This window comes from Hyaena hyaena, unplaced genomic scaffold, assembly GCF_003009895.1.
Source record: "Hyaena hyaena isolate Hyena2069 unplaced genomic scaffold, ASM300989v1 scaffold_148, whole genome shotgun sequence".
Lineage (NCBI taxonomy): Eukaryota > Metazoa > Chordata > Mammalia > Carnivora > Hyaenidae > Hyaena > Hyaena hyaena.
In genome coordinates this window covers 2,334,174-2,356,410 of record NW_024080780.1, presented here as the reverse complement: position 1 = coordinate 2,356,410, position 22,237 = coordinate 2,334,174, and the positions used below count along the sequence as shown (strand labels likewise).

The 22,237-nt window shown below is 46.9% G+C and overlaps 1 protein-coding gene across 2 annotated transcripts in view; it reads left to right on the top strand.

The window, feature by feature from the left end:
- MYO10 (myosin X) overlaps positions 1 to 22,237 on the top strand; it is a 232,790-nt gene that overhangs the window by 97,278 nt on the left and 113,275 nt on the right. For both annotated transcript variants that reach the window (XM_039238829.1, XM_039238831.1), the window contains exons 3-4: positions 2,968 to 3,126; positions 21,315 to 21,502. In XM_039238829.1, coding sequence (XP_039094760.1) covers positions 2,968 to 3,126; positions 21,315 to 21,502 — 347 coding nt within the window. The remainder of the gene's footprint in view (positions 1 to 2,967; positions 3,127 to 21,314; positions 21,503 to 22,237) is intronic.

Below are 22,237 nucleotides of genomic sequence, written 5' to 3'. Positions count from 1 at the left end.
GAGGCCATGGGAAGGATTGGTCTAGTTCAGTGGATGTTCCCACTGCATGAGTGCCCATTTTACACACAGCATGCTTCTGAAAACCTGAAGGCAAATAAATGTATGAAGGTGGGGAACTCAACAGTAGGTAGCCATTTCTCTCCATGCTCCGTCTGCCCAGCTCCGAATTTCAGCTCATGCATTGTCTTGCTATTCCCAGGGTATTAAAAAAGACAATGACATGATTACAGATGACATGAATATTTAGTTATATGTATATATGAATCTATATAAACATATATATAAACATACATATGTATTCTATATAAATTTATATATATTTAGTGTCTAAGTGTTGTAGGCTGCATGTGATTATTTCCAAAAGGCAGAATCAATATAAAAACAGATGACAATTTCAGTATTCTTAAGTATTTTTGTCCTCAACTTCTGGAATCCTCAGAATACTCAATCAGTGGGAAGAGCTGTTCCATGTTGGGAGGGATTGCTGGTGGTGAGTCCTGGGAGAGTTTGAGCGGGAGCCCGTCGCACTGGCTCTGGGGCCCTGTTGTGTTTCCTGTGAGCACGTTTTCTTGGGAACCTGAGCGACCACCTCGCCCGCTGTGTGGCAGGAGTTCTGAGCAGGCAGAGGGAGAGGAGCCTCCGACGTGCGCTGGGAGCAGGAGTGACCCGAAGACTCTTCTCTGCACCCCTCAGCTGGCCGGGGAAGGGGGTTCACGGGGCCAGACAAGTTCTGCTTCTGCCCCCACACTCACAGTCACTGTGGGTGAAGACCCCAGGGCCAGCCCAGTTGTTAGCGTTTCCAAAAACCCACCTGGATTAGCATCATTGGCATGTGGCAAGGCTGGGAAGGGCGGAGAGTTTTAGCTGTTCCCTTCTGGGATTTTCCAAGTTGCTCCAAGACTTCTACTTTGGACCTAAATCTCTATTTCTTCAGTGTTCTTCCATGGTGTCTGAGTTAAGATGGAAGGTCAGTGCCTTAGAAGCGCGTCTACACTCTTGAATGTCCCTGTGTGTTGTTTTTTCTCTAATTCCTGTTATCTTGGGCACAGCGCACCCCGCCCTACACTCCCTGCGAGGGGCCCAGGCCTGTCCTGCCCTGTGGGTGCTTCCGTGGTGGGGGGTCCTCACCGGGAGGTGAGGCCACTGGGGCTGGAGTTTCTCCTGGTGGATGTGTGCGCCCCGGGAGCAGCTGGGGAGATGGCTAGTCCCGAGAAAGGACGGTCGGCTGTCTGCCCCGGCCTCCGGCACTTTCTCAGGACTGGTTTTGACCAACTCTTGTGGTTCACGTGGCAGAAATGCCACGGCTCAAGTTTTATTTTTTTCTCTACAAAAATAAAACATGTCCTTTTTCATGGCTTCTGAAAACCATTGGATGGGCACTTTTGCTGTCTGTGGTGTGTTATTCTCTTTTGCAATAACATGCTATTTGTTGCCATGTACGCATCTGGTCGATATTTAAAAATAGAATTCCCCAATCAGGAAGTTCTGCAAATACTTTTCCAGAAAGTCATTTTGCACATGTGCACATGTGAAGGATGTGTACATATGAGGACTGTACCTTTTTCATGTTATTTAGGTCCTTGCTTTTTATATATTGATTTCTTTTAAGGATGAGTATTGTAGAAGTATAAAATGAATAGTTATGGAGTAGACACTATAATCAAATGATTTTGTTATGTACATGAGTTTATATGCAAAGCTGACCAAACTTTGATCATCAGATGGAGTTGACTTAATATGGTTAATCCTTTTTTTTTTTTTTTTTTTTTTTNATGTACATGAGTTTATATGCAAAGCTGACCAAACTTTGATCATCAGATGGAGTTGACTTAATATGGTTAATCCTTTTTTTTTTTTTTTTTTTTTTGGTAAGATTTTATTTTTAAGTAATTTCTACACCCAACGTGGGGCTTGAACTTAAAATCCCAAGATCAAGAATCGCATTCTCTACCAACCGAGCCAGCCAGGTGCCCCAATATGGTTAAATCCTAAATGAAATTAGTGATACAAAAGCATTTCAGAAATACACAGAAATTCAGTAGTCAGTCTTGAAACATCAGAGTTCCTCTCCTGTATATGCTACTGCGTGTATGAGGCACTCATCAATGGTGTTTGGGATTTTAAGGAAGATAGACTACCAAACAGACCAGTTTTATATTAAATCTGAGAAGGGATTTGTTTGCTATATATCTTTTTGGAGAGGAGAGAATCCAAGGATATCTCTTGAACATTCTGTGAAGATATGTTCTGCTCTTTGAACAAATATATTAGACTGCATGGTGAATATATGAAACACTCAAATTGAAGAGGTTTTAAGATGAAGTTGCAAAGTATACTGTATGATACCATGTGAAACATTATGCAGTGAAGCCAAATTACTTTCTAAAAGGTTGGTTAGCCAGTGTCTTAACTGTTACTGATTTATAGCAATAGGAGAAATATATGCAAAGAAGTGTGCTGTGAATTTATGATTTCTGTGATTTCCAAGGGATGGCTAGTACTTGACCTAATGTCTTTTAGGAATGTAATAGCCATTGTCAAATAATTGCTTCCTTTAAAAATAGATAGGCATGGGGTGCCTGGGTGGCTTAGTTGGTTGAGTGTCCGACTTCGGCTCAGGCATGATCTCACAGTTTGTGGGTTTGAGTCCCGCATCTGACTCTGTGCTGACAGCTCAGAGCCTGGAGCCTGCTTCGGATTTTGTGTCTCCCTCTCTCTCTGACCCTACTCTGCTCACGCTGCCTCCCTCTCTGAGAAAAAATTTAAAAAAAAATTTTTTTTAATTAAAAAAAATAAATAAAAACAGGTGCACAGAGAAAATGACAACATTGTCTGCAGTATACTTTTTATTGGCTGATTCAGGCTCTTGTTGCCAAAGATGTACTGAGATTGTATTTTAAGGTGGGAGATGTCTGTGGAAACCATTCCTTGCTGACAATTAAATAACTGAATCCATTCTTCTCTCAGGTGTTCACGTACAAGCAGAGCACCATCACACACCAGAAGGTCACCGCGATGCACCCCATGACTGAGGAGGGCGTGGATGACATGGCCACCTTGACGGAGCTCCACGGAGGCTCCATCATGCATAACCTATACCAGCGATACAAGAGAAATCAAATCTACGTAAGTTCCCACCTTCATTCCTTTAACAATCCCTCAAGTTTGAGTGAATGTGACTTTTTGTTTTTAAAGCATATTTTCTGCCTTTTGAGACTCTCCGGTTAATCCAAGTCAGACTGTGTTTTCGGGTGTTTTGCCAAATTAGAAATGCGGTTCGATAAATCATGTTCTCATGTTTCTTGCCTTGATTTTATTAGAGGACGTTGCTTTATGTTGAAAAGGTGATTTGACCTCTTTTTTGAGTGCATTCTGTTTGTAAGTGCCCAGTTTTAGGAAGGGGTCACCAGAATGGTCGTTTTCCTCACTTAGGGGCAGGCGGGAAGATGTGGATTTGTAAGCAGTAGTGCCTTGAGCTGAGCCTTTCTCTGCCTTTCTTGTTTTTTCTCCTTTTATGGATTTTCACATTTTTTTTCTGGCTCTGGCGCCCCTCCAGAGAGATATTTGGATTCAGGGAAAAACCCATCGTTCTTACTTGCAGCGTTGCTATTTTGAATGGAGATCTCTCCATAAACAGGTACATTTCCCTCTCAACTGTTGTTAAATTGTGTCAGTATCTGTATTATAAAAGTAGTATTTGAAAATCATTTCAAAAAGTCATTTCTGTAATACGTACTTTTTGAAATGGAAGTACATGTATTAGTTTAACTGTCCACAGGGGCCTGCAGAGTCTATCTTTTTTTATCTGTCTGTTCCCAACTCTTTCTAATAAAGGGGGTACCTGTTGACATGTGGTTGTTTTTTTTCTTTCTCTCTTGTCAAGTTCAAATTTATATACTGGTTTTTCCCTGAAAACCTCAAATTTTAATATTGTAAAAAAGCTCGATCTTTTAGTAATTTTTGTTCTTTAGCAGCTACATTTAATTTTGCCAATACATTTGTGAGTTTGACGAATAACGTCAGCCTTCACGGCCAGCCGAGCGGGTGCTAACGGAATGTCCAGGTAGCCCTGCCTGGTACCCATGTTCCTCCAGTTTATTTATTTACCCTCAGACTGGGAGAGGCAGCCTGGGAAATGAGGAAGAATCCGTGATTTGCAGGTTTAATGCTTAATTTTCCCCTGCTTTTTTATGTAGCGGGTGTCGTTTTTGCCAGATTGACCTAATGTTGGCCACTTGTTTTTAAATAGCCCGACCTAGAGAAATGCAGGGGTGTTCTAGTCCTCTGACTGGCCGAGCCTGCTTGCACTCAGTCTTTAGATTACAGTGTTTTCCATACGTTCTTCAGGAAGGGCAGCATTCGTATGTGTTTACGTGAATGGCTGCGCGTGAGCCGGCAGACCTCTCTTCTGTCCCCTTGTCAACAGCCTCCTCCAGGTGACCAGCCAACTCCCTTCTTCCGGGGAGGGCCCACTGTGTATGTCCGGGTCTCCACCCTGTGCCTTTAGAACTAAGTACTTGACGACACTGACCTGTCATAGCAGTGTCCTTATTCGGTTTGTCGAGGACTTATTTTGTCTTTCTTAAGCTGAGGCCACTGCTGGGCTTCTGGTAGCCGAGTAATAAATGTTTATAAAATCAGTACCATACGTGAGAAATAACGTTCTAGTTGATGAGACCATGGGAGGCTAGATTTAAAAGTTGTCTATGGTACCTGTGTCTCATCGGTATTTCAGAACTCAGACTCTTCTGTCTTTAGATGCAAGTGCTTATTCTACGCTTCATAGGAAGAAGCAAATTGGAAGGGGGGAAAACCAACCAAAGGGGTTTAAAAGGCAGAGTCTTTAAAAAGTTTTCCTCTCCCTCTTTTCATGAAGTTGATGTTGGTAAACCTGGTAGCTGAACTGCCCACTAAAGCCTGTGAGTTAGGATATTTAGGATATTGGTTTTATTTCCTACAATGAATATCTTTTCCTCCCCCACCCCCTCCTTTTTTTAAAAAAAACCTTATTTATCTTGAGAGAGCTAGAGAGTGTGTGGGAGGGGCAGAGAGAAAGAGGGAGAGAGAGAATCCCAGGCAGCCTCCGCACTGTCAGTGTAGAGCCCGATGTGGGGCTCGAACCCACAAACCATCAAATCGTGACGTGAGCCGAAACCAAGACTCAGACTCTTAACCAGTGGAGCCACTCTGGCGCCCCTTTTTCCTTCCCTTTGAGGCAAAAAAAACACAGGATTTTTGTACATCAATTTGCAGGTCATTTCAGTTAATGCTGCCCTCCTGTGCCTTCCTTTTGAGACTTGGATAACTGTATTCTCATAAAGCAGCCGCCTTGATTTTTCTGATCGCTGAAGCTGTTTGAGGCGGACGCCACACAAGGCAGGTCCTGCCGCATCAAAATAAAACCACCACTGTCAGAAAAACCACTGCTTCCTGCCTCTTATCCCAGCTCTGAGCCGCGCCTGGCTATAGCTTTAAAAGAAAAAACTGACTTGTACCACCGATACCGTATTCGTTTTCTATCGCTGGCATAAACAAATCGCCCTAATTGAAACAGCAGGTGCTGTCCTACGGTTCTGTAGGTCAGAAGTCCGACTGGGGTCTCGCCAGCCTGAAACCCAGCTGTGGGAAGGGCAGTGTTCTTTTCTGGAGCCTCTAGGGGGTGATCTGTCTCCTGCTCTTTCTTTTTTTTTATTTTTTAAATTAACTTTTTTGACGTTTATTCATTTTTGAGGGACAGAGAGAGGCAGAGTGTGAGTGGCGAGGGGTGGAGAGAGAGGGGGGACACAGAATCCGAAGCAGCCTCCAGGCTCCGAGCTGTCAGCACAGAGCCCGACGCGGGGCTCGAACCCCGGACAGCAAGGTGGTGACCTGAGCTGAAGTCTGACGCTTAACTGACTGAGCCACCCAGGCGCCCCGTGTCCCCTCCTGGTCCTATACGCAGTTCCAGGACGGAGGTCCCCGTTCTCCAGCTGGCTGTCAGCGAGGGCTGCTCTTCGCCTCTGCACGCCCCTTCCTTCACCTTCAGAACCAGCACCAGTGGACCGAGTCCCTGTCGTGTCTCTCCTCCCCCCTCCTTTCTTCTCATTTCTCTCTCTGCGGCCAGGACACCTCCTAGTTTTTAAGGGTTCCTGCAGGTAGACAGGGCCGCCTGAGTCATCGGTCTTGGCGTTTCCAGCCTGAATCCCACAGTCCTGCGCGTGCTGCATAGTCGTGGGTCCTGGGAATTCTGCGTGGGCGTCCGGGGTGGGGGAGGGCACGCTCTTCTGTCTACTGTAGTTGGCTCCTTGGAGTCATGTTGAGAGGCAACCCTTGTGGGTCTTCTCCGACACTCGGGATGTGGCATTATTTTTTTTTTAATTATTTCTTTTTTTATGTTTATTTCTGAGACCGAGAGAGACAGCGTGAGGAGGAGAAGGTCAGAGAGAGAGGGAGACACAGACTCTGAAACAGGCTCCGGGCTCTGAGCCGTCAGCACAGAGCCCGACGCTGGACTTGAACCCACGAACAGTGAGATCATGACCTGGGCCGAAGTCGGACGCTTAACCGACTGAGCCACCCAGGCGCCCCAGGATGTGGCATTATTTTTATTTGTTGGCTTTCTCTTCCGAGTGGCAGGGGACACAGTTTGCCAGAGATCAGACTCCTCTCTAGGGAGGAAGGTCTACTGTCTTCTGTGAAAAAGGACATAGCTTTATTCCCCTTTGGGGACCACCTTACGGCCTGAGGACTTTATCAGACCCCAATAAGACATTTTTCCCAGCCGTTTCCATCCTCCGTTAAAATGGGGTAGGTGGGGACGCCCGGGCAGCTCAGTCAGTTAAGCATCCAGCTCTTGATTTCCGCTCAGGTCATGATCTCACAGTTTGTGAGTTCGAGCCTCGCATTGAGCTGTGTGCTTATGGTGCAGAGCCTGCTTGGGATTCTTTCTCTCTCTTTTTCCCTCAAAATAAATAAACTTAGGGGGGAAAACAAATTAAATGGGGTAGACAGCTCTAAAGGGAGGAAGCGCTCAGAGCAGACAAATCCCAGATGAGCACACTTTTCTTCACCTGCTCTCTTGGGCTCTACGTTAACAATTTGTGCGTCAGGTGTTTTTGTTTTTAATGTTCATTTATTTTTGAGAGAGAGAGGGAGAGACAGGGGAAGAGAGAGAGACAGAGAGACAGAGCCTGAGCAGTGGAGGGGCAGAGAGAGAGGGAGACACAGAATCCAAAGCAGGCTCCAGGGTCCAAGCTGTCAGCACAGAGCCCGACGTGGGGCTCGAACTCACAAACCGCGAGATCGTGACCTGAGCTGAAGTCAGACGCTCAACCATCTGAGCCATCCAGGCGCCCCTGTGTGTCAGGTTTTTAATTTATGTTCTTTAAAAGGTCAGATGTCGTAGTCTGACAGGACTCCTTTAAAATCAGGTGACAAGTGAAAGTTTCTGGAACGTCGTTACCTAGGTACCTTTCCCCATCTTACTCGTCTGTACTACCAGGTCTTTATAAAGCTCCTGCCTGGAGCTGGGAACGTGGCCCTGGGTCCTTCAGCTGAGCAGACTGTCACTGTGTGCGTCTGTATGACCCTGGCCTCCCCACTGATCCTTTTAGGACCTGACCCCTGGTTAGGGCAGCCCTGCCCTCTGAGTGATTGCCTTGCGGGAGCCCTGCCTTATGCTCTGATGCTGGATTCCTTTCCTGGAACTTCAGGTTTCTGGTGCCTCAGGCGCCACTTCATCTTTTCCGCCCTCTGGCAACTTGGGAGACACCAGCCCTGCTTAACCCTACAGCTCCCAGCCTGGGACCTCATCCCAGACTCTACCTCTTTTCTCTGGGCTTCTGCCACAGAGGCTGTCCCCTGATTGCCTCTCGTCGGGAGAGGGTCTCATGGGGGTCCCACATTCTTCTCTCTTCCTGCCACTCATGAGACCGGGTAAGGACAAATACCCATGCCTGTAAGTTCCTAAAGACGGAGGGAGAAGGGGCTCAGGGCATGTGTTTACAGGACAAAGAAGAGCTAGGGAGAGGTAACCTGTGGGTGGGTGTGAAAGCCTGAACGGGTCGTGAAAAGACCTATTGGGCCAGAGGAGGTGGCAGTAATGACACTTCAGAGGGAGGGATCAGAGCGGGTTAGAAGGGAAGGCTAGTAGACACCGTACGTGAAGGGGGAGAGGCGAGAGTGAATTCAGTGTGACGGCCTCACTAAGTCGGGGCAAGTTCCTTTGCTCATGGCATCTGGTGTGGCGGGGAGCAGTGAGCAGTTAGATGGGACCGGCACTGGGGTCGGGACACCCTGAAAGCAGTGACTCTCAGCCAGGAGGTTCTGACCCCAGGGGGCACTCGGCGCCATCTGCAGTGCACCTCTGGCTGCGCAGCTAAAGCGGAGGGTGTAACGGTGTCTAGTAGGTGGGGGCCAGGGGTGCCACTGACGCCCCCCAGCAGAGTGTGATCTGGCCTGGGATGTCCGTCCTACTGAGGTTAAGAAGCCTTGACTGGCTTACGGTCCGTCAGCAGCCTTTGGGCCGGTGCTATGGAGACCACACTGTCTTCGCTAAAGGGGTTTGAAGAGAGGGTCTCCCCAAGGGAGTGTGGACGAGCTGATAGGGAAGCGGTGTGATGGGGGCCAGAGAGGCCAGGCTGGCAGACAGAGTGTTGCAGATACGCCGGGACCAAGGGATGGAGGGGCTTCGCCCCGCGCGGAGAGGCGCGGAGCCAGAGAGGAACAGACAGGAGAAGCGTGGGGGGGGGAAGGGCGCGTCTTCATGACTCCCCGCCTTGTGAAGCCCCCCACCCCACCCCGTGGCCATGGGAGCTTGGCGCTGACGGTCCCGGCAGCCCCTCCAGGAGAGGAGAGTGGGGACAGGACGACTTGGCTTGGGACGCCTGTCTTCTTGTATCCTCTGGAGCCTGGATCGTTTCAAATTGTTAGGTACCTAGCATCTAAACACAGTGTTGACGGGAGCAGATGAGTGTCTGTTGTGTGGACCGTAAGCCCTGGGCGTGCCGAGCAGGCTCCGCGGTGTGACATGTTGGTTTTCTGCCAAACGGGAGGGCAGCACATTGTCCCCGTGACAAGGCCGGTGGCGCTCTGGGTCAGCCTTTAAGGAATAGCTCAAAACCACATCACGGAGGGAGCCGCGGGGCTCGTCTGCAATTACGGGCCTGGAGATGGTTCCAGAGGCAGCCGGGCTCTGTGCCACCCAGCCCGCTGGTCCGGTCGTCGGTCTTGCCAGACAAACAGTGCAGAGATCAGGATCAAACGAGCCCATTTGGAGACGTTGGGGCTGTGCCTCAAGATGAATGCTTATGTAGGCACAAAAGATTCCTCGCAGCTAATGTATTTTTAGGGGTTTCAAATATATCCCCCTTTGCTTAGGTGGCATTCCAGACCGACTCTGTACACGTGGTCTGATGATGAGCCTAAATTAGCAAGGAAACCGGTCTTCTTTTTGTCCAGCCCAGCGTGTTCACATCAGTAGCCGGCAAGGGACGTGTGGACTGTGGCCAGCAGGTGGATGGCCTTCACCTATGGGGCAGCCCTGGGTCCCTCTCTGCACCGGTGGGAATGGGCACGGGACGGAGTTGGAAACCTAAGTCTGCACTTCATTTCCTTGAGTTGGGTTTTCCCAAAGTAGCCTTTTTTTTTTTTTTTAATGTTTTATTTATTTCTAGGAGAGAGAGAGAGAGACCGTGTGAGCAGGGGAGGGTCAGAGAGAGAGGGAGTCACAGACTGAAACAGGCTCCAGGCTCTGAGCTGGCAGTCAGCACAGAGCCCGACACGGGGCCCGAACCCACGAACCACGAGATCATGACCTAAGCGAAAGTCGGATGCTTAACCGACTAAGCCATCCAGGTGCCCCCCCCCCCGCCTTTTTTTTTTTTTTTGATTCATTTCTGTCCCTTCCCAAAGCCAGTGTCGAGTGACTGTGCCTCTCACCGATACAGGGGTCACCTAAACACTGATGGTTAGTCCCGCCTCCTCCCAGGAACAGCTGAACGCAGTGTGGTCTGTCAGGGGCCTTTTTCCACATGAAATCGAGACTGGCGTTGCCAAAAGATGATTGTAACCATCTGTCTTGACTGTACGTATTTTTAAACTTTACCAAACATTTATCCTCTGGAGTGACCACTTCCGTATCAGCCCATGATGGCGGTAATTAGGAACGTCGGTTGGGTGACTTTTTTTCTTCCTTGCCTGCCTCTCTTTCAAAGGTCAGATTCCTTTGAACAAGGAGGGACTTTTAGTCAGAAGTTTACCCAAATTAAATGGAAGCGTTGCTTCTGAATTTAAGCGTTTGACTTCAGTAACCACTTGACTTATCTGTTGTAATCTGGTTTTCAACAAACTTGAACACTTAACAGGTTTTTTTTAAATTGTTTAAAAATGTTTTAAAGGGTTTAATTGGATAATGGCAGCAGGCAGTTGTGTGTGTATGGTTTTTTTGCTTTTTTTTTTTTTTTTAATGGAGAAGGTAGTGGACTTCGAGCACTGCAACAGAGGTAAAACATGAATTTATTTGTGGTCACATCACATGACCCCAATATATCTATACAGATGTAAGCCCACTTGTGTGCCAGGCTGGGTGCTGAGCTCCAAGGATGCAGGATTACTGTAGTTCACAGTAATTGCTTCTTGAAAGATAGGATAAATGGAAGATGCTGCCTCTCGAAGACCTCACAGTTCACTGGTGAACAGACACAAGCAAACCATCGACCGCTGCTCAGGGTGCAGGGAGTGTGATAAAAGTACTTTGGGATATGAAGACTGGGCACCCAAAGGAGAAAAGAAGGAAATGGTCAGAAAATGACTCTCAGGAGAGGCGCTAGGGGTGCTGGTTTTGAAGTATTTAGAGGGGAATTTGGCCAAGAGACAGAGTGGCTCATTTCTAGCAGATCACCACGTGCAAAGACATGAACGACTGTGGTGCATCTGTTCAGCTGCAGGAAATTCAAGATGCTGAAATCACTGTTGCGTGCAGCTGTCTGGCAAGGTGGTTGAGAGCAGATGAGGAAGGGCTCGGTGTGTACGTGAATGAGTTTGAATAGATTTGTGAAGGCCATGTGGGACAACTTTAAACAGGAGATCTTGCGAACTCACTCTGCCTGCAGGGTGATGGGTGAGTGCAGAAGGTATCCAGTCTAGGAAGAAAATTGACCGGCACACTAGATGGGAAATGACGGGGCTCCAAACGAGTCCTGAGAGAGTTTGAGTATGAAGCATACTGAGAGGAAGAATGTGAGTGTTTGATAGGTTGGGGAGGCAAGTAGAGTGAATTTCTGTAGGATGACTCCTGGATTTCTGGGTTAACCATTGGGTTGACCGTGGTGCATTGGTCAAGATGTCACCGAGAAGAAATGGGTGTTTTGGGGAGCTCAGTCTCGTCCATGTGAGTTGGAGCTAAAGGTCATCCAAGTGAAAGATGTCCAGTGAGCCATCGAGTATATGGATCTATAATGTAAAACAGAAGCTGCATTCAAGACAAATATTTAGGAAGTAAGTTATTGGCATATTTAGCTGTGGTGACCAAAAGGGAAGGAAAGAGGAGAATGGTGGATGGGAAGTAAGTCTGGCTGACGATTCCCGCTTCTTCACGAGTTGTCCCTTTAGCAAAGTGAAACAGGGCACCGCCTCGCCAATTTCCCTAGTGAATTTCAGATGCCTGGTTCCCCATCCAGCTGCATTCAGGATCCCAGCCGTGGTTTTTTGTCTTCATTAACAAACCCAATAAATACCTCTGATTTATATAGCGCTCTCACATAGCAGTTATAGGGGGTAAACAGAGGCTGTGTGGTTAGGACTGATGGGAATCTTAAGCCCAGAGGGGTTAAGCAGTGTTCCTTGGGAGAGTGCCGTGGGCTAAGGACTGCTGGGTTCTGATGACCAAACCTTATTGCATAGACTGTAGACTATTGTTCCCATGTTTGAATGGTGCCTTCTTAATGGTAGCGTGGCTCCCTCTGTATCTCAAAGCAGGGTGCATCTGAGGCCCCCGGGGTCACTTTTCATTCTCTTCATTACACCCGGTCCTTTGGGTGGGGGCGGGGCTGAGATGCCATGGAGGACACCCTGATGCCTTTTGAAAATCCTCAGTTGGTGGACTTTGAATTGAAGGCATGCAGCGAGTTTCTTCCAGCATTTTTCAGCAATACGTGCCACAGCTGTTCCAGATTATTAAAACGGGCAAGGAAATGTATTCTTTGGTGAGTTATGTGGAAATTTTCTGACTAGAAAAACTTGTTATGTGCTTCAAAATAGAATGTTCTATTTCTGAAAAGCTGTGAAGATGACCAAGCTATTTATTCTTGGGGAATTTGGAATCCAGTATGAGGAGACCCGGCCGTACCTGGTCCCGCCTCGTGTTTGAGAGCTTCATGTATCCAGAGTCTGAAACTGCATGGGGTTGTCATAGCAGTTTCTGGAGCAGTAATAATACCTTTTTATAGAGTGATAAATGCTACAACATGTAACAAATGTGTCTCACAGCTTTTAGAATTTCTTGCCACATGGGATCTTTGTTTTCCTTGGCACTTAATTTACAGCTAGGTTCTTCTTTGACCCCCTTCACTTGCCGGTCGCCATTTTTACTAATATTAATGAATCTCTTATCCCTACAGCCTTTTGTTCTAGTGATGAAGCTACCCATGCAGAGTGGTATGCCTAAGGAAGTGGGGGCAGATAAGATGTCTTGGGCCATAATTATTCTTGCTGATAGACCTCTAAGATTCCACCTGACTTGTCCTTCTCTGAATAAGCTGTTAGGAACTATTGCCATTGTTCTCGTGCTGCTTTGTGTTCAAGCATTGTTCACGCATGCCACTTCGCACCAGTGTGGGCACGAACAGTGAAAACTCACTAAGTAGCTGAGGCCCTCTCCCCTCTCCCAACTTCTGTAACTGCTTTGAGAATAATTCATCAGGACTCAGGCTGTTCTCTCACCTTTTGGGAGCAGCTTAGACTCTCTTCTCAAATATCCCAGTGGGTGACCCCAAATATCGTGGGATTTGGTGAAGAAGGGTTTTCTAAGCAGGAGGTCTGTCCTGTTCAGAAATTCATGTGTCAAGCACGGAGCTTGGATTGGACACGCAGGCCGATGTTGGGAAATCATTGAGGAATGAGGTATTTATGACAGCTAAGCAAGTGAGGCCAAGGCGGGGACGGAAGGGAAGGAAGGAGGTAGAGTCTAGGTTTCATGGGAAGTGGAGCATGTGAGACATGGAGGCATTGGTCACGGGTGATGAGCTGGACCGAGTCTGGGATAATTCCCGTCCGGACGTGGGTGAGTGGTGATGTGGGCCACCACAGACCCACAGTGTGGCACATCAGGAACTGGGTTCCTGTCCTCGCTCTCACCCACTGGCTCTGTGACTATAGGGGCAGCACTTACCATCCCCTCATCTGTCAGAGGAGACAGAACAGTGGCCTCTGGCCTGCCCACGTGTCAAGGTCATGTTGGAGCAAAGGAGAGCTGTGAAGGTGTGTCTCTGTGGGTAGGATTGTCCTCTGTGCCCCACAATTATGAAATGTCAGATAAAGTTGGGCTGGAAATATGTAGGCTTAATTGTCATTTAAAATCTGGTGACATGCCTTTCAAGAAATGACTTAGGCCATTAGTGAGAAGGTGAAATAGTAAAACGTGTGCATTCGTGTTTTAAGAGCCTGATGGACCCCTAGTACTAAATGGAGATACTTATACTAGGGAGGCTGTTTTAACTCTAAATGAAGCAAGATTTCCTGTAATCTTAAAAAATGTTTTAAAAAATTGAGTTCTGGAGGAGAAGAAGGGGGGAAATGGTGGGGGAAAGGGAGGGAGGCAAACCATGAGAGACTCTTGAATGCTGACAAAAACTGAGGACTGATGGATGTGGGGGGGAGGGGGGATGGGCATGGAGGAGGGCACTTGTGGGGATGAGCACTGGGTGTTAAGTGGAAACTAATTTGATAATAAACTTTGTAAAAAAATAAAAAATAAAAAAAATAAAAATACAAAAATTCTCTGTCCATACCAACCAGACATATTTTACATATTCTTTACTTTTTTTTTTAAAGAAATTAAAAAAAAAAAACGCATAGAGGCAAGGAAGCAAAAGAGAGTTCAGATGGAGTTGTTTGTTTGTTTGTTTGTTTGTTTTAAATAGGCTCCATGCCCAGTGTGGAGCCTAATGTAGGTCTTGAAGTCAAGACCCTGAGATCAAGATCTGAGCTCAGATCAAGGGTCTGATGCTTAACTGACTGCCCTGTTAGATCATTGAGTTTTGGCTCAAATTCAGTCTGGCTCTTTGCTACCCATGTTGCTGTGTGGGAATCCATTTGTTGAATGTACTGTCAGCCACAGCCTGTGTATTTATTATTTGAACTCTAATGTGATTATTTCACCCCTGAAAACCTGCATGCCTTTCATTCTCTCCCTTACTAAACAGTCTGTAATTTGTCACCAGAATATTTTCCTCAGATTGAGTTAAAATTTGAAGGTGCATATGCTTCTTATTACCCTTAATTCTGTGCTTGTTTTCAGATCTTTCCTTGATACTTTAAGAAAGAGATTAATGTATTCCATCAGTACCAAAATTCTCATATCTTTTTAATTTTTGAAATGTTTAGTTGTCATCAGATATACATAAACTTTATCATCCACACCATCTGAAAGCGTATAGGTCAGCAGTGTTTCATACGTTCACAGTGTGTTCAGTCTCTTAGAACCCTTACGTCTTCCGGAACCGAGCCTGTATCCCCGTTAACTCTCGTGTTCCCCACTCACATCAGCCCATGGCAGCTGCCTCTCTACTTTCTGTTTCTATGAATTTGACTACTCTAGGCCCCTCATTTCAGTGGAGTCGTATAATATTTGTCCTTTGGTGACTGATTTATTTCACTTAGCAGAATTTCTGTCTGTGTTGCATGGGTTCGAATTTTCCTTCCTTCTTAAGGCTGTATAATACTCTGCTGTGTGTGTCTCCCACATTTTGCTTATCCATTCATCCGTTGGTGGCTGTTTGGGTTGCTGACCCCTTCTAGCTACTGGGTAATGTTTTTTATACGCTCTGTAGAACGTAAAGTTTGAAAAACCATTCTTCCCTCAGTAGGAGTATAGCAAAGAGAACAAGAAAGTGCTTGGAGAACATGGATTTAAAGGAAACCTGGAACAGATTCAAGACCTATTATAAATGCGTGTAGCTTAGCTCTCTTTGCTTGGAGTATTTAATATGGTCTAAACTGTAGGGATTTTCTTTTTTCTTAGATTATGTATTTTATATGCTGGAAGCCTTGACCACAAAGTGGAAGGACCCAGCAAGAGCGTGTTCTTACAGCCGTGTTGGAATATGGCCATATGCCAATGGATGCTTGATCTTTTTAAATCTGATGCAGCTATTTTATCCTTAAGTGATCTCTCTACACCCATCAAGAAGGGTCCTGAACGTTGCAGGGACAGAGGAATTCAACGCTTCATCTGGTTTAAAGATACAGAAGTGCTCATGGGGTGTGAGCATTGTCACGTAGTTAAGGACAAACCACTGCCAAGGTGCTTCTCACTTACTTGAGGGGTGAAAGCTTTAAGCAGTTGAAATGCAGGTCATTTTGAACGTGTGTCTCATTTCATGCATCATGTGGTGTGTGCAGTGCAAAGTAAGCTAAGAGCCTGGCTTGGGAGCTTTGTCACCTGTACAGCAAAGTGAGCTTTTATCTGCAGACTCTTCTAGCACCTTCAGCCACTCCTCCAGCGGAGGACCCGAGGAATAGCAGTTTCAGGAGACGCCTTTCAGCCTGTCACTCCACAAAGGATTTGAGGCCACCCTCAAATGGTGCTACCTGGGGCACACGGCATGGGTGAGATGCTGCTGTCGGAAGAGTAGTCGGGAGCTCAGCATCTGGGGCGGTAGTGGAGGTAAGACTGTGTGTCTGCCTCATTCGGGGCAGGCATCGTTTCCATTGGCTGGCGACTGCAGGCCAGAAATCCTTAAAAGAGTAAACGAGGTCTGCTGACCTGGGTTTGAGAACACAAAGGCGTGTGCTGTAGACTTCCAGAGTATTCCATCAAAATGGGAAAAATCAGGCTTTCTTGCATAAAGTGATGGAAGTCTGTTTTTAGTAATATTTATGTGGAACTTCTAATTTCTCAAGAAGGGGACACATTTTCTTTTTCTTTTTTTTATAAAGTTTATTCATTTTGAGAGAGCCAGCATGTAGTGGGTGAGGTGGGGAGGGGAGAGAGAGAGAGAGAGAGAAAGAGAGAGAGAGAGAATCCCAAGCAGGCTCTGCACTGCCAGCACAGAGCGTGATGCTGGGCTCAAACCCACAAACCAGGAGATCATGACCCGAGCTGAAACCAAGAGTTGGACACTTAACCAGCCGGGCCACCCAGGTGCCCGGGGGCCACATTTTCTTGATGACAGTTCACTAGATTGAAAGAGAGGGATGTGTTTTCAACATCTTTTTGTGAAAGTCAGACATGAAGGTCAATATTGTTTCAGGAAAAGCATACAGTGACCAGAACCATGGTGGTTGTTAGATATGAATAACATCTTCTTACAATGAAACCAACTTTGGATTTTTGTCTTTCACCTCAAATTATATGCCTTTTGAGGCTCTTTGTGACTGGGTTCTGTTTCTTGGCATGCACAGTTTTCTTCCCTCCTGATGTCAGGATGGCAACTCAGCAATGGGAATGGTCTGTGGATGCTTTAGAATGATTCTTCTGAGCCAGAGATACTAGCGGGCCTTCAGCTTAGGGCAGGCCAGCTCCAACCGAGTGGCAGAGAGTGTGCTCAACGGGGAGGGGATCATGATGCATTAGCAGGTCCGCCATGTGTGATCGCCAATGGAGGATTTCCCGTTCTGCAGACTGCTTTTATGTTGAACAAGTGCTTGTTCTGAGTGTCTGGCTTCCCTTCCCCTCCAGAACCACTGCAGATTGGGGGGTTGGGGTGGGGGGGAAGGCATGTGCATGATGCCCGTTGCTGCCATAGCCACTGACTACGTTGTTCTGAAGCACTTTACAAAGTGCAATGTGATTTTCTTAAAACTAGGAGTAAGATCGTTTTGAATATTCCAACTTCATCTTTGCTAACAAGCTTTTAATGCCCTCAGATTCCCTGTTCCCACACAAAAACCATGTCATCCACGCTTCCAGAAGGAGTGAGCTCTTAAGTGATGGTGTGTGATCATTGGAGTGGCCCAGCCAGGAGGGGATAGCTTGTCTATGAGATTTTGCCCAAGAGAATCGCTTTCAAAGTAAACCTTTTGTAAAAAGGTTATGATACTCTTAATGAGTAAATCAGTACTTTGTTTTTAAGAAAGGCTCATATAGGGGTACCTGGGTGGCTCAGTCAGTTGAGCCTCTGACTCTTGATTTCGGCTCAGGTCATGATCTCACAGTTCGTGATCAGGCTCTGTGCTGACAGTGCGGAGCCTGCTTGAGATTCTCTTTCTCCGCCTTCTCTGTGACCCCACCCTGCTTGAGTGCGCTCGCTCTCTCTCAAAATAAATAAACTTAAAAAAAAAAAGACTCCTCTTAAAACTTTATAACAATCATTCAAACATAAGCAAGGTATACAGAATTTTCAAGACATGGGCTGGGCATGTCATTTTTAAATTTGTTTTTTTGTTTTTGTTTTTAAGTAGGCTCCATGCCCACCATGGGGCTTGAACTCACAATCCTGAGTTCAGCAGTCACATGCTGTACCGACTGAGCCAGTCAGGTACCCCAGGGCATATTATTTTTTAAAAAGTGTGTTGTTAATGGGTTAGTGTCTTAATTTAAAACTCAGCTTGATATTTTACTTGTAACTTACAGAGAGGATTGCAGTGTGCCTACTAAGCTGTTTTAAGAGGGAAGGCATTCGTGTCTTGATTTCTGCCAGTGTAGGAAAAAAGCAAAATTTTCACAGAAAAATGAAAAGTTTTGAGATTTCCAGAAGCAAAATAATCAGGGCACCTGGCTGGCTCAGTTGGAAGAGCATGTGTTTCTTGACCTTAGAGTCATGAGTTTGAGCCTCACACTGGGTGTAGAAATCCCTTAAGAATAAATAAACATTACAAAATATCCTTAAAAAAATAATCATACAGCTACCAAAAGGTAGAAACAGCTCTGACATTGTAGACAACGTTGTGGAAGGAGTGAGACAGCCAGAGCCTCCACACCGTCCCTCTGCCGGCTTCCTCTCTGCCAACACTTGACGTAAAGGAAGCCCCCAGTGCCTGTGGTCAGAGCATTGATGGACGGCATAGAGCATCCACCGCAGAACCAGGTGCTTCTCTCTTGTCCTTCAGAAGCAGGAGGCTTGGGGCACTTGGGTGGCTCATTCAGTTGACCGTCTGACTCTTGATTTTGGCTCAGGTCATGATCTCACAGTTTGTGAGTTCGAGCCCTGAGTTGGGCTCTGTGCTGACAGTGCAGAGCATGTTTGGGATTTTCTCTCTCTCTCTCACTCTCTCTCTCTCTCTCTGCCTTCACCCCCTGCTTGCACGCTTGCATTAAAAACAACAACAAAAAAAAGTAGGAGCCTTTCCCTCCTGAGAGGAGAAAGCACTTCCGTCTGTCTGCATGGCCAAACTTCCCCAAGCGCTCTGGCAGGGGAAGATGGGCTCTCTAGAGAGTTGAGGTTTCCAAAGACCTGAGTATGTACCCATTAATGTACTGCATCCTTTTCTTTTTTCAATTGAGGTGAAATTATCATAACCGAAAACTAACCACTTTAAAGCATACAGTTCAGGGGTGTTTAGTACATTCACAGTCTTGTACAGCCAGTGTCCCTGTCCAGTTCTGAACTATTTTCATCTCCCTAAATGGAAGCCCTATGCCCACTAAGCAGTCACACCCTATTTCCGCCTCCTCCCTCTGCCCATAGTCACTACCACCAATCTGTCTTTATGGATTTACCTTTTCTGGATGCGTGAACTTTTATGTCTGACTTCTTTAACTTAGCGTAATATTTGCCATGTTCTCCATTGTAACGTGTATCGGTCCCTTATTCCTTTGTGTGGCTGAATAATAGTCCATTGTATGGAGACCCCAAATCTTGTTTACCTGCCCATCTCGTCATTGGTACTTGGTTAGTGTGAATAATGCTGTTATTTGTCGGAGAGCCTATTTTTAATTCTTTTGGTTATGTATCTAGGAGTCGGTCAAACAGTAATAACTCTTTGGTGTTTTAAACCTTTTTCGTTCAAAGTATTTCCAAAACGTATTGGAAACCCCCTTACATTTGAAAACAGTTACACGGAGCCTAGGATACTTTGCTGAATGTTCCTGGCCGTCGCTCTGAGTATAGCCGATTACTAACGGCTGCAGTGCTGCGGTGTGGTATAGACGCTCTCAGGAGGTTTGGACACTCTGTCTAGCATTGCTTGCTTTTCCTTTCCTGTGTGGCCTTGCCATGTCCTGCCCAGGAGTATAAGAAGTTGGTGCAGATTGGTTTGCTTAGGTTCCAGTCTCCCCTCTACTACTAACAGCTGCATCGGTGAACGTGTCGTTGAATCGCTATGCCTCAGTCTTCTCGTCTGAAAAATAGGGGCAGTATTGCTGTGGAGTTCCTTAGGCTTTCGGAAGTGTTACGGGGTCAGGCCCCCTGTGATGGTCAGCTCCAGAGGTCAGAGCAGAGTATCGCTGAGTGGGCGGCTTATACAGACACTGATCTTCTCAGTTCTGGAGTTCCGAGGTCAAGGTATTGGCTGGGTTGGCTTCTCCTGAGGGCTCCTTCCTCGGCTTGCAGACAGCTGCCTTCTGTGTCCTCACATGGTTTTTATCTGTGCACACGCGTCTGGTATTTCTTTGAACATCTGCCTTTCCCCCGAAAGGACACCATGCAGGTTGGATAGAGCCTGTCCTCACAGCTTTGTTTCAATGTAATCATCTCTTTAGAGGCTTTAGCTGCAAATACGGTCCCCTTCCCTGGTATTGGGGGTTAAGGCTCCAACGGGAATTTTGGAGGGTCCCAGGCAGCCCCCGACTCCCCACGAAGCACTTGGCGCAGAGCCCGAGCATTGTAAGCGGTTGTGGTGGTCACGGGGGTCTGCTTCTCCCCCTCTATCTGCTGCTTCAGTTGTGTCTGCACCTGGACACCTGATAACCAGACTCCGTTAGCATTTCTTGCAGAAGCACAGCGGACAGTTTTGTGCATGTGACGGAGGCAGCAGGTTACACTTTAGTAACTGTAGCCTGGCTTTGCTGCTCTGACAGTTTGATTAATTTCTGGCTTGGCTTTCGTTCTAGAAGGGTAAGATTGTCCAGCATCTAAGTTCCAGATCACTTTTTCACCACCAGTATTTTCAAAATGGTCTTGGTTTATAAAGGTGATGGTTAGGGGTTTCCAGGTGGCTCAGTCAGTTAAGTGACCGACTCTTGATTTTGGCCCAGGGCACGGTCTCACGGTTCATGTGATCCAGCCCCGTCTTCGGCTCCATGCTGACAATGCAGAGCCTGCTTAGGATTCTTTCTCTCCCTCTCTCTCTGTACCCCCACCTCATGCATGCATGTTCTCTGTCTCTAAATAAACAAACGTTTTAAGACATTATGATTTAATATACATGACACACATTTTTGACTTTAAAAAAATTTTTAATGTTTATTTGTTTTGGAGAGAGAGACAGAGTATGGGTGGAGGAGAAGCAGAGAGAGAGGGAGACACAGAATGAGAAGCAGGCTCCAGGCTCTGAGCTGTCAGCACGGAGCCCAGCGTGGGGCTTGAACCCATGAACTGCGAGATCGTGACCTGAGTCGAAGTCAGAGGCTTAACCAACTGAGCCACCCGGGCGCCCCCGTTTTGACTGGTTTTACGTGTATAATTCAGTGCATGAAATGCATTTGCAGTGCTGTGTGACTGTAACCACTGTCTGTCTCTAGAATCTTCTTACTATCGCAAACAGAAACTCTGTACCCCTTACACAGTAACCTTCCATTCACCTTTTCCCCAGCCCCGCGGCTCTCTCTGGTCCTTTAATGCTGCTGTTTCCTGATAGCCACCCGGCCAGGAAGAGGCTGGGAAGTACACAGCCCTTGTCCCTGGGACAGGATGGGCAGGAATTGGGGCGTCCGGTTTACCTTTCACTGCGAGTCCCCTTTGAAATGTCTCCCGTTGTCTGCACAGAATGACCAGATGTTATCTCAGAAACGTCTAGAAAGAATGTATGCGGTGGGGAGCCCTGTCCTTCCCCTTCATGCACATTCAGGTGGATTCTGGTGAAGCTCAGGACAGGTGGCTTTGGGGAGTTGTGACAAAGTGTGGGCCAGCACACAGCCGCATCCAGACTCTTCTGTCTCTGTCCCCGCACGCACCCTCTGCCCCCCAGTGCCCCGTATAACCTGGCGTCCTCTGTCTCCCCGTCCCGTGTGCTTGCAGACCTACATCGGCTCCATAATTGCCTCCGTGAACCCCTACAAGAGCATCGCGGGCCTGTACGAGCGTGCCACCATGGAGCGCTACAGCAGGTGCCACTTGGGGGAGCTGCCCCCCCACGTCTTCGCCGTCGCCAACGAGTGCTACCGCTGCCTGTGGAAGCGTCATGACAACCAGTGTGTCCTCATCAGGTAACCCATCGACTACGTGGCTGGCGGAGGGCCGGAGGGGGGCCCCTCGGAGAGCTGGTGTCTCCGCCGGCTAGCGCGGCCCCCAGACCACAAACCCTACTTCGGGTGTTCACGAGAAGGGTGTTTACTGAGCGCCTGAATTTCTCCAGGGGACTTTTCTATTTTGAGTGGCTTCATCACTACAGCCTTCAAAAGACCCAAGCTCACTTAGAAAAAAACAAGATGAACCTCAGTTGTGGGCTCTTGGCCTCAGAAGAATCACTCTGTTTTTCTTTTCTTTCTTTTTCCTTTTTTTTTTTTTTTACTTGCCTTAATTATTCTTTGTTCTGTTCCATTGTGGCACGGGCCTTTTGTACATTTAAGAAAACGTGTAATTCTTTCAAATTTAAAAAGTTATAGAGGGCCACTTGGGTGGCTCAGTTGGTTAAGGGTCCGACTTTGGCTCAGGTCATGATCTCACAGTTCGTGAGTTCGAGCCCCGCGTTGGGCTCTGTGCTGACAGCTCAGAGCGTGGAGGCTGCTTCAGATTCTGGGTCTCCCTCTCTCTCTCTCTCTGCCCCTCCCCTGCTCTCTCTCTCTCTCTCTCTCAAAAATTAAAAAAAAAATTAAAGTTGTAGGTATTCTAGAGTGACAATGTATATTTGAGCAAGAGATCTTTGTTCTCTGATTTGATAAGCTTACACAGAATTCCCCAAATTTAAGAATTTTATGATTTTGAATTGGGTGCTGCTGAGC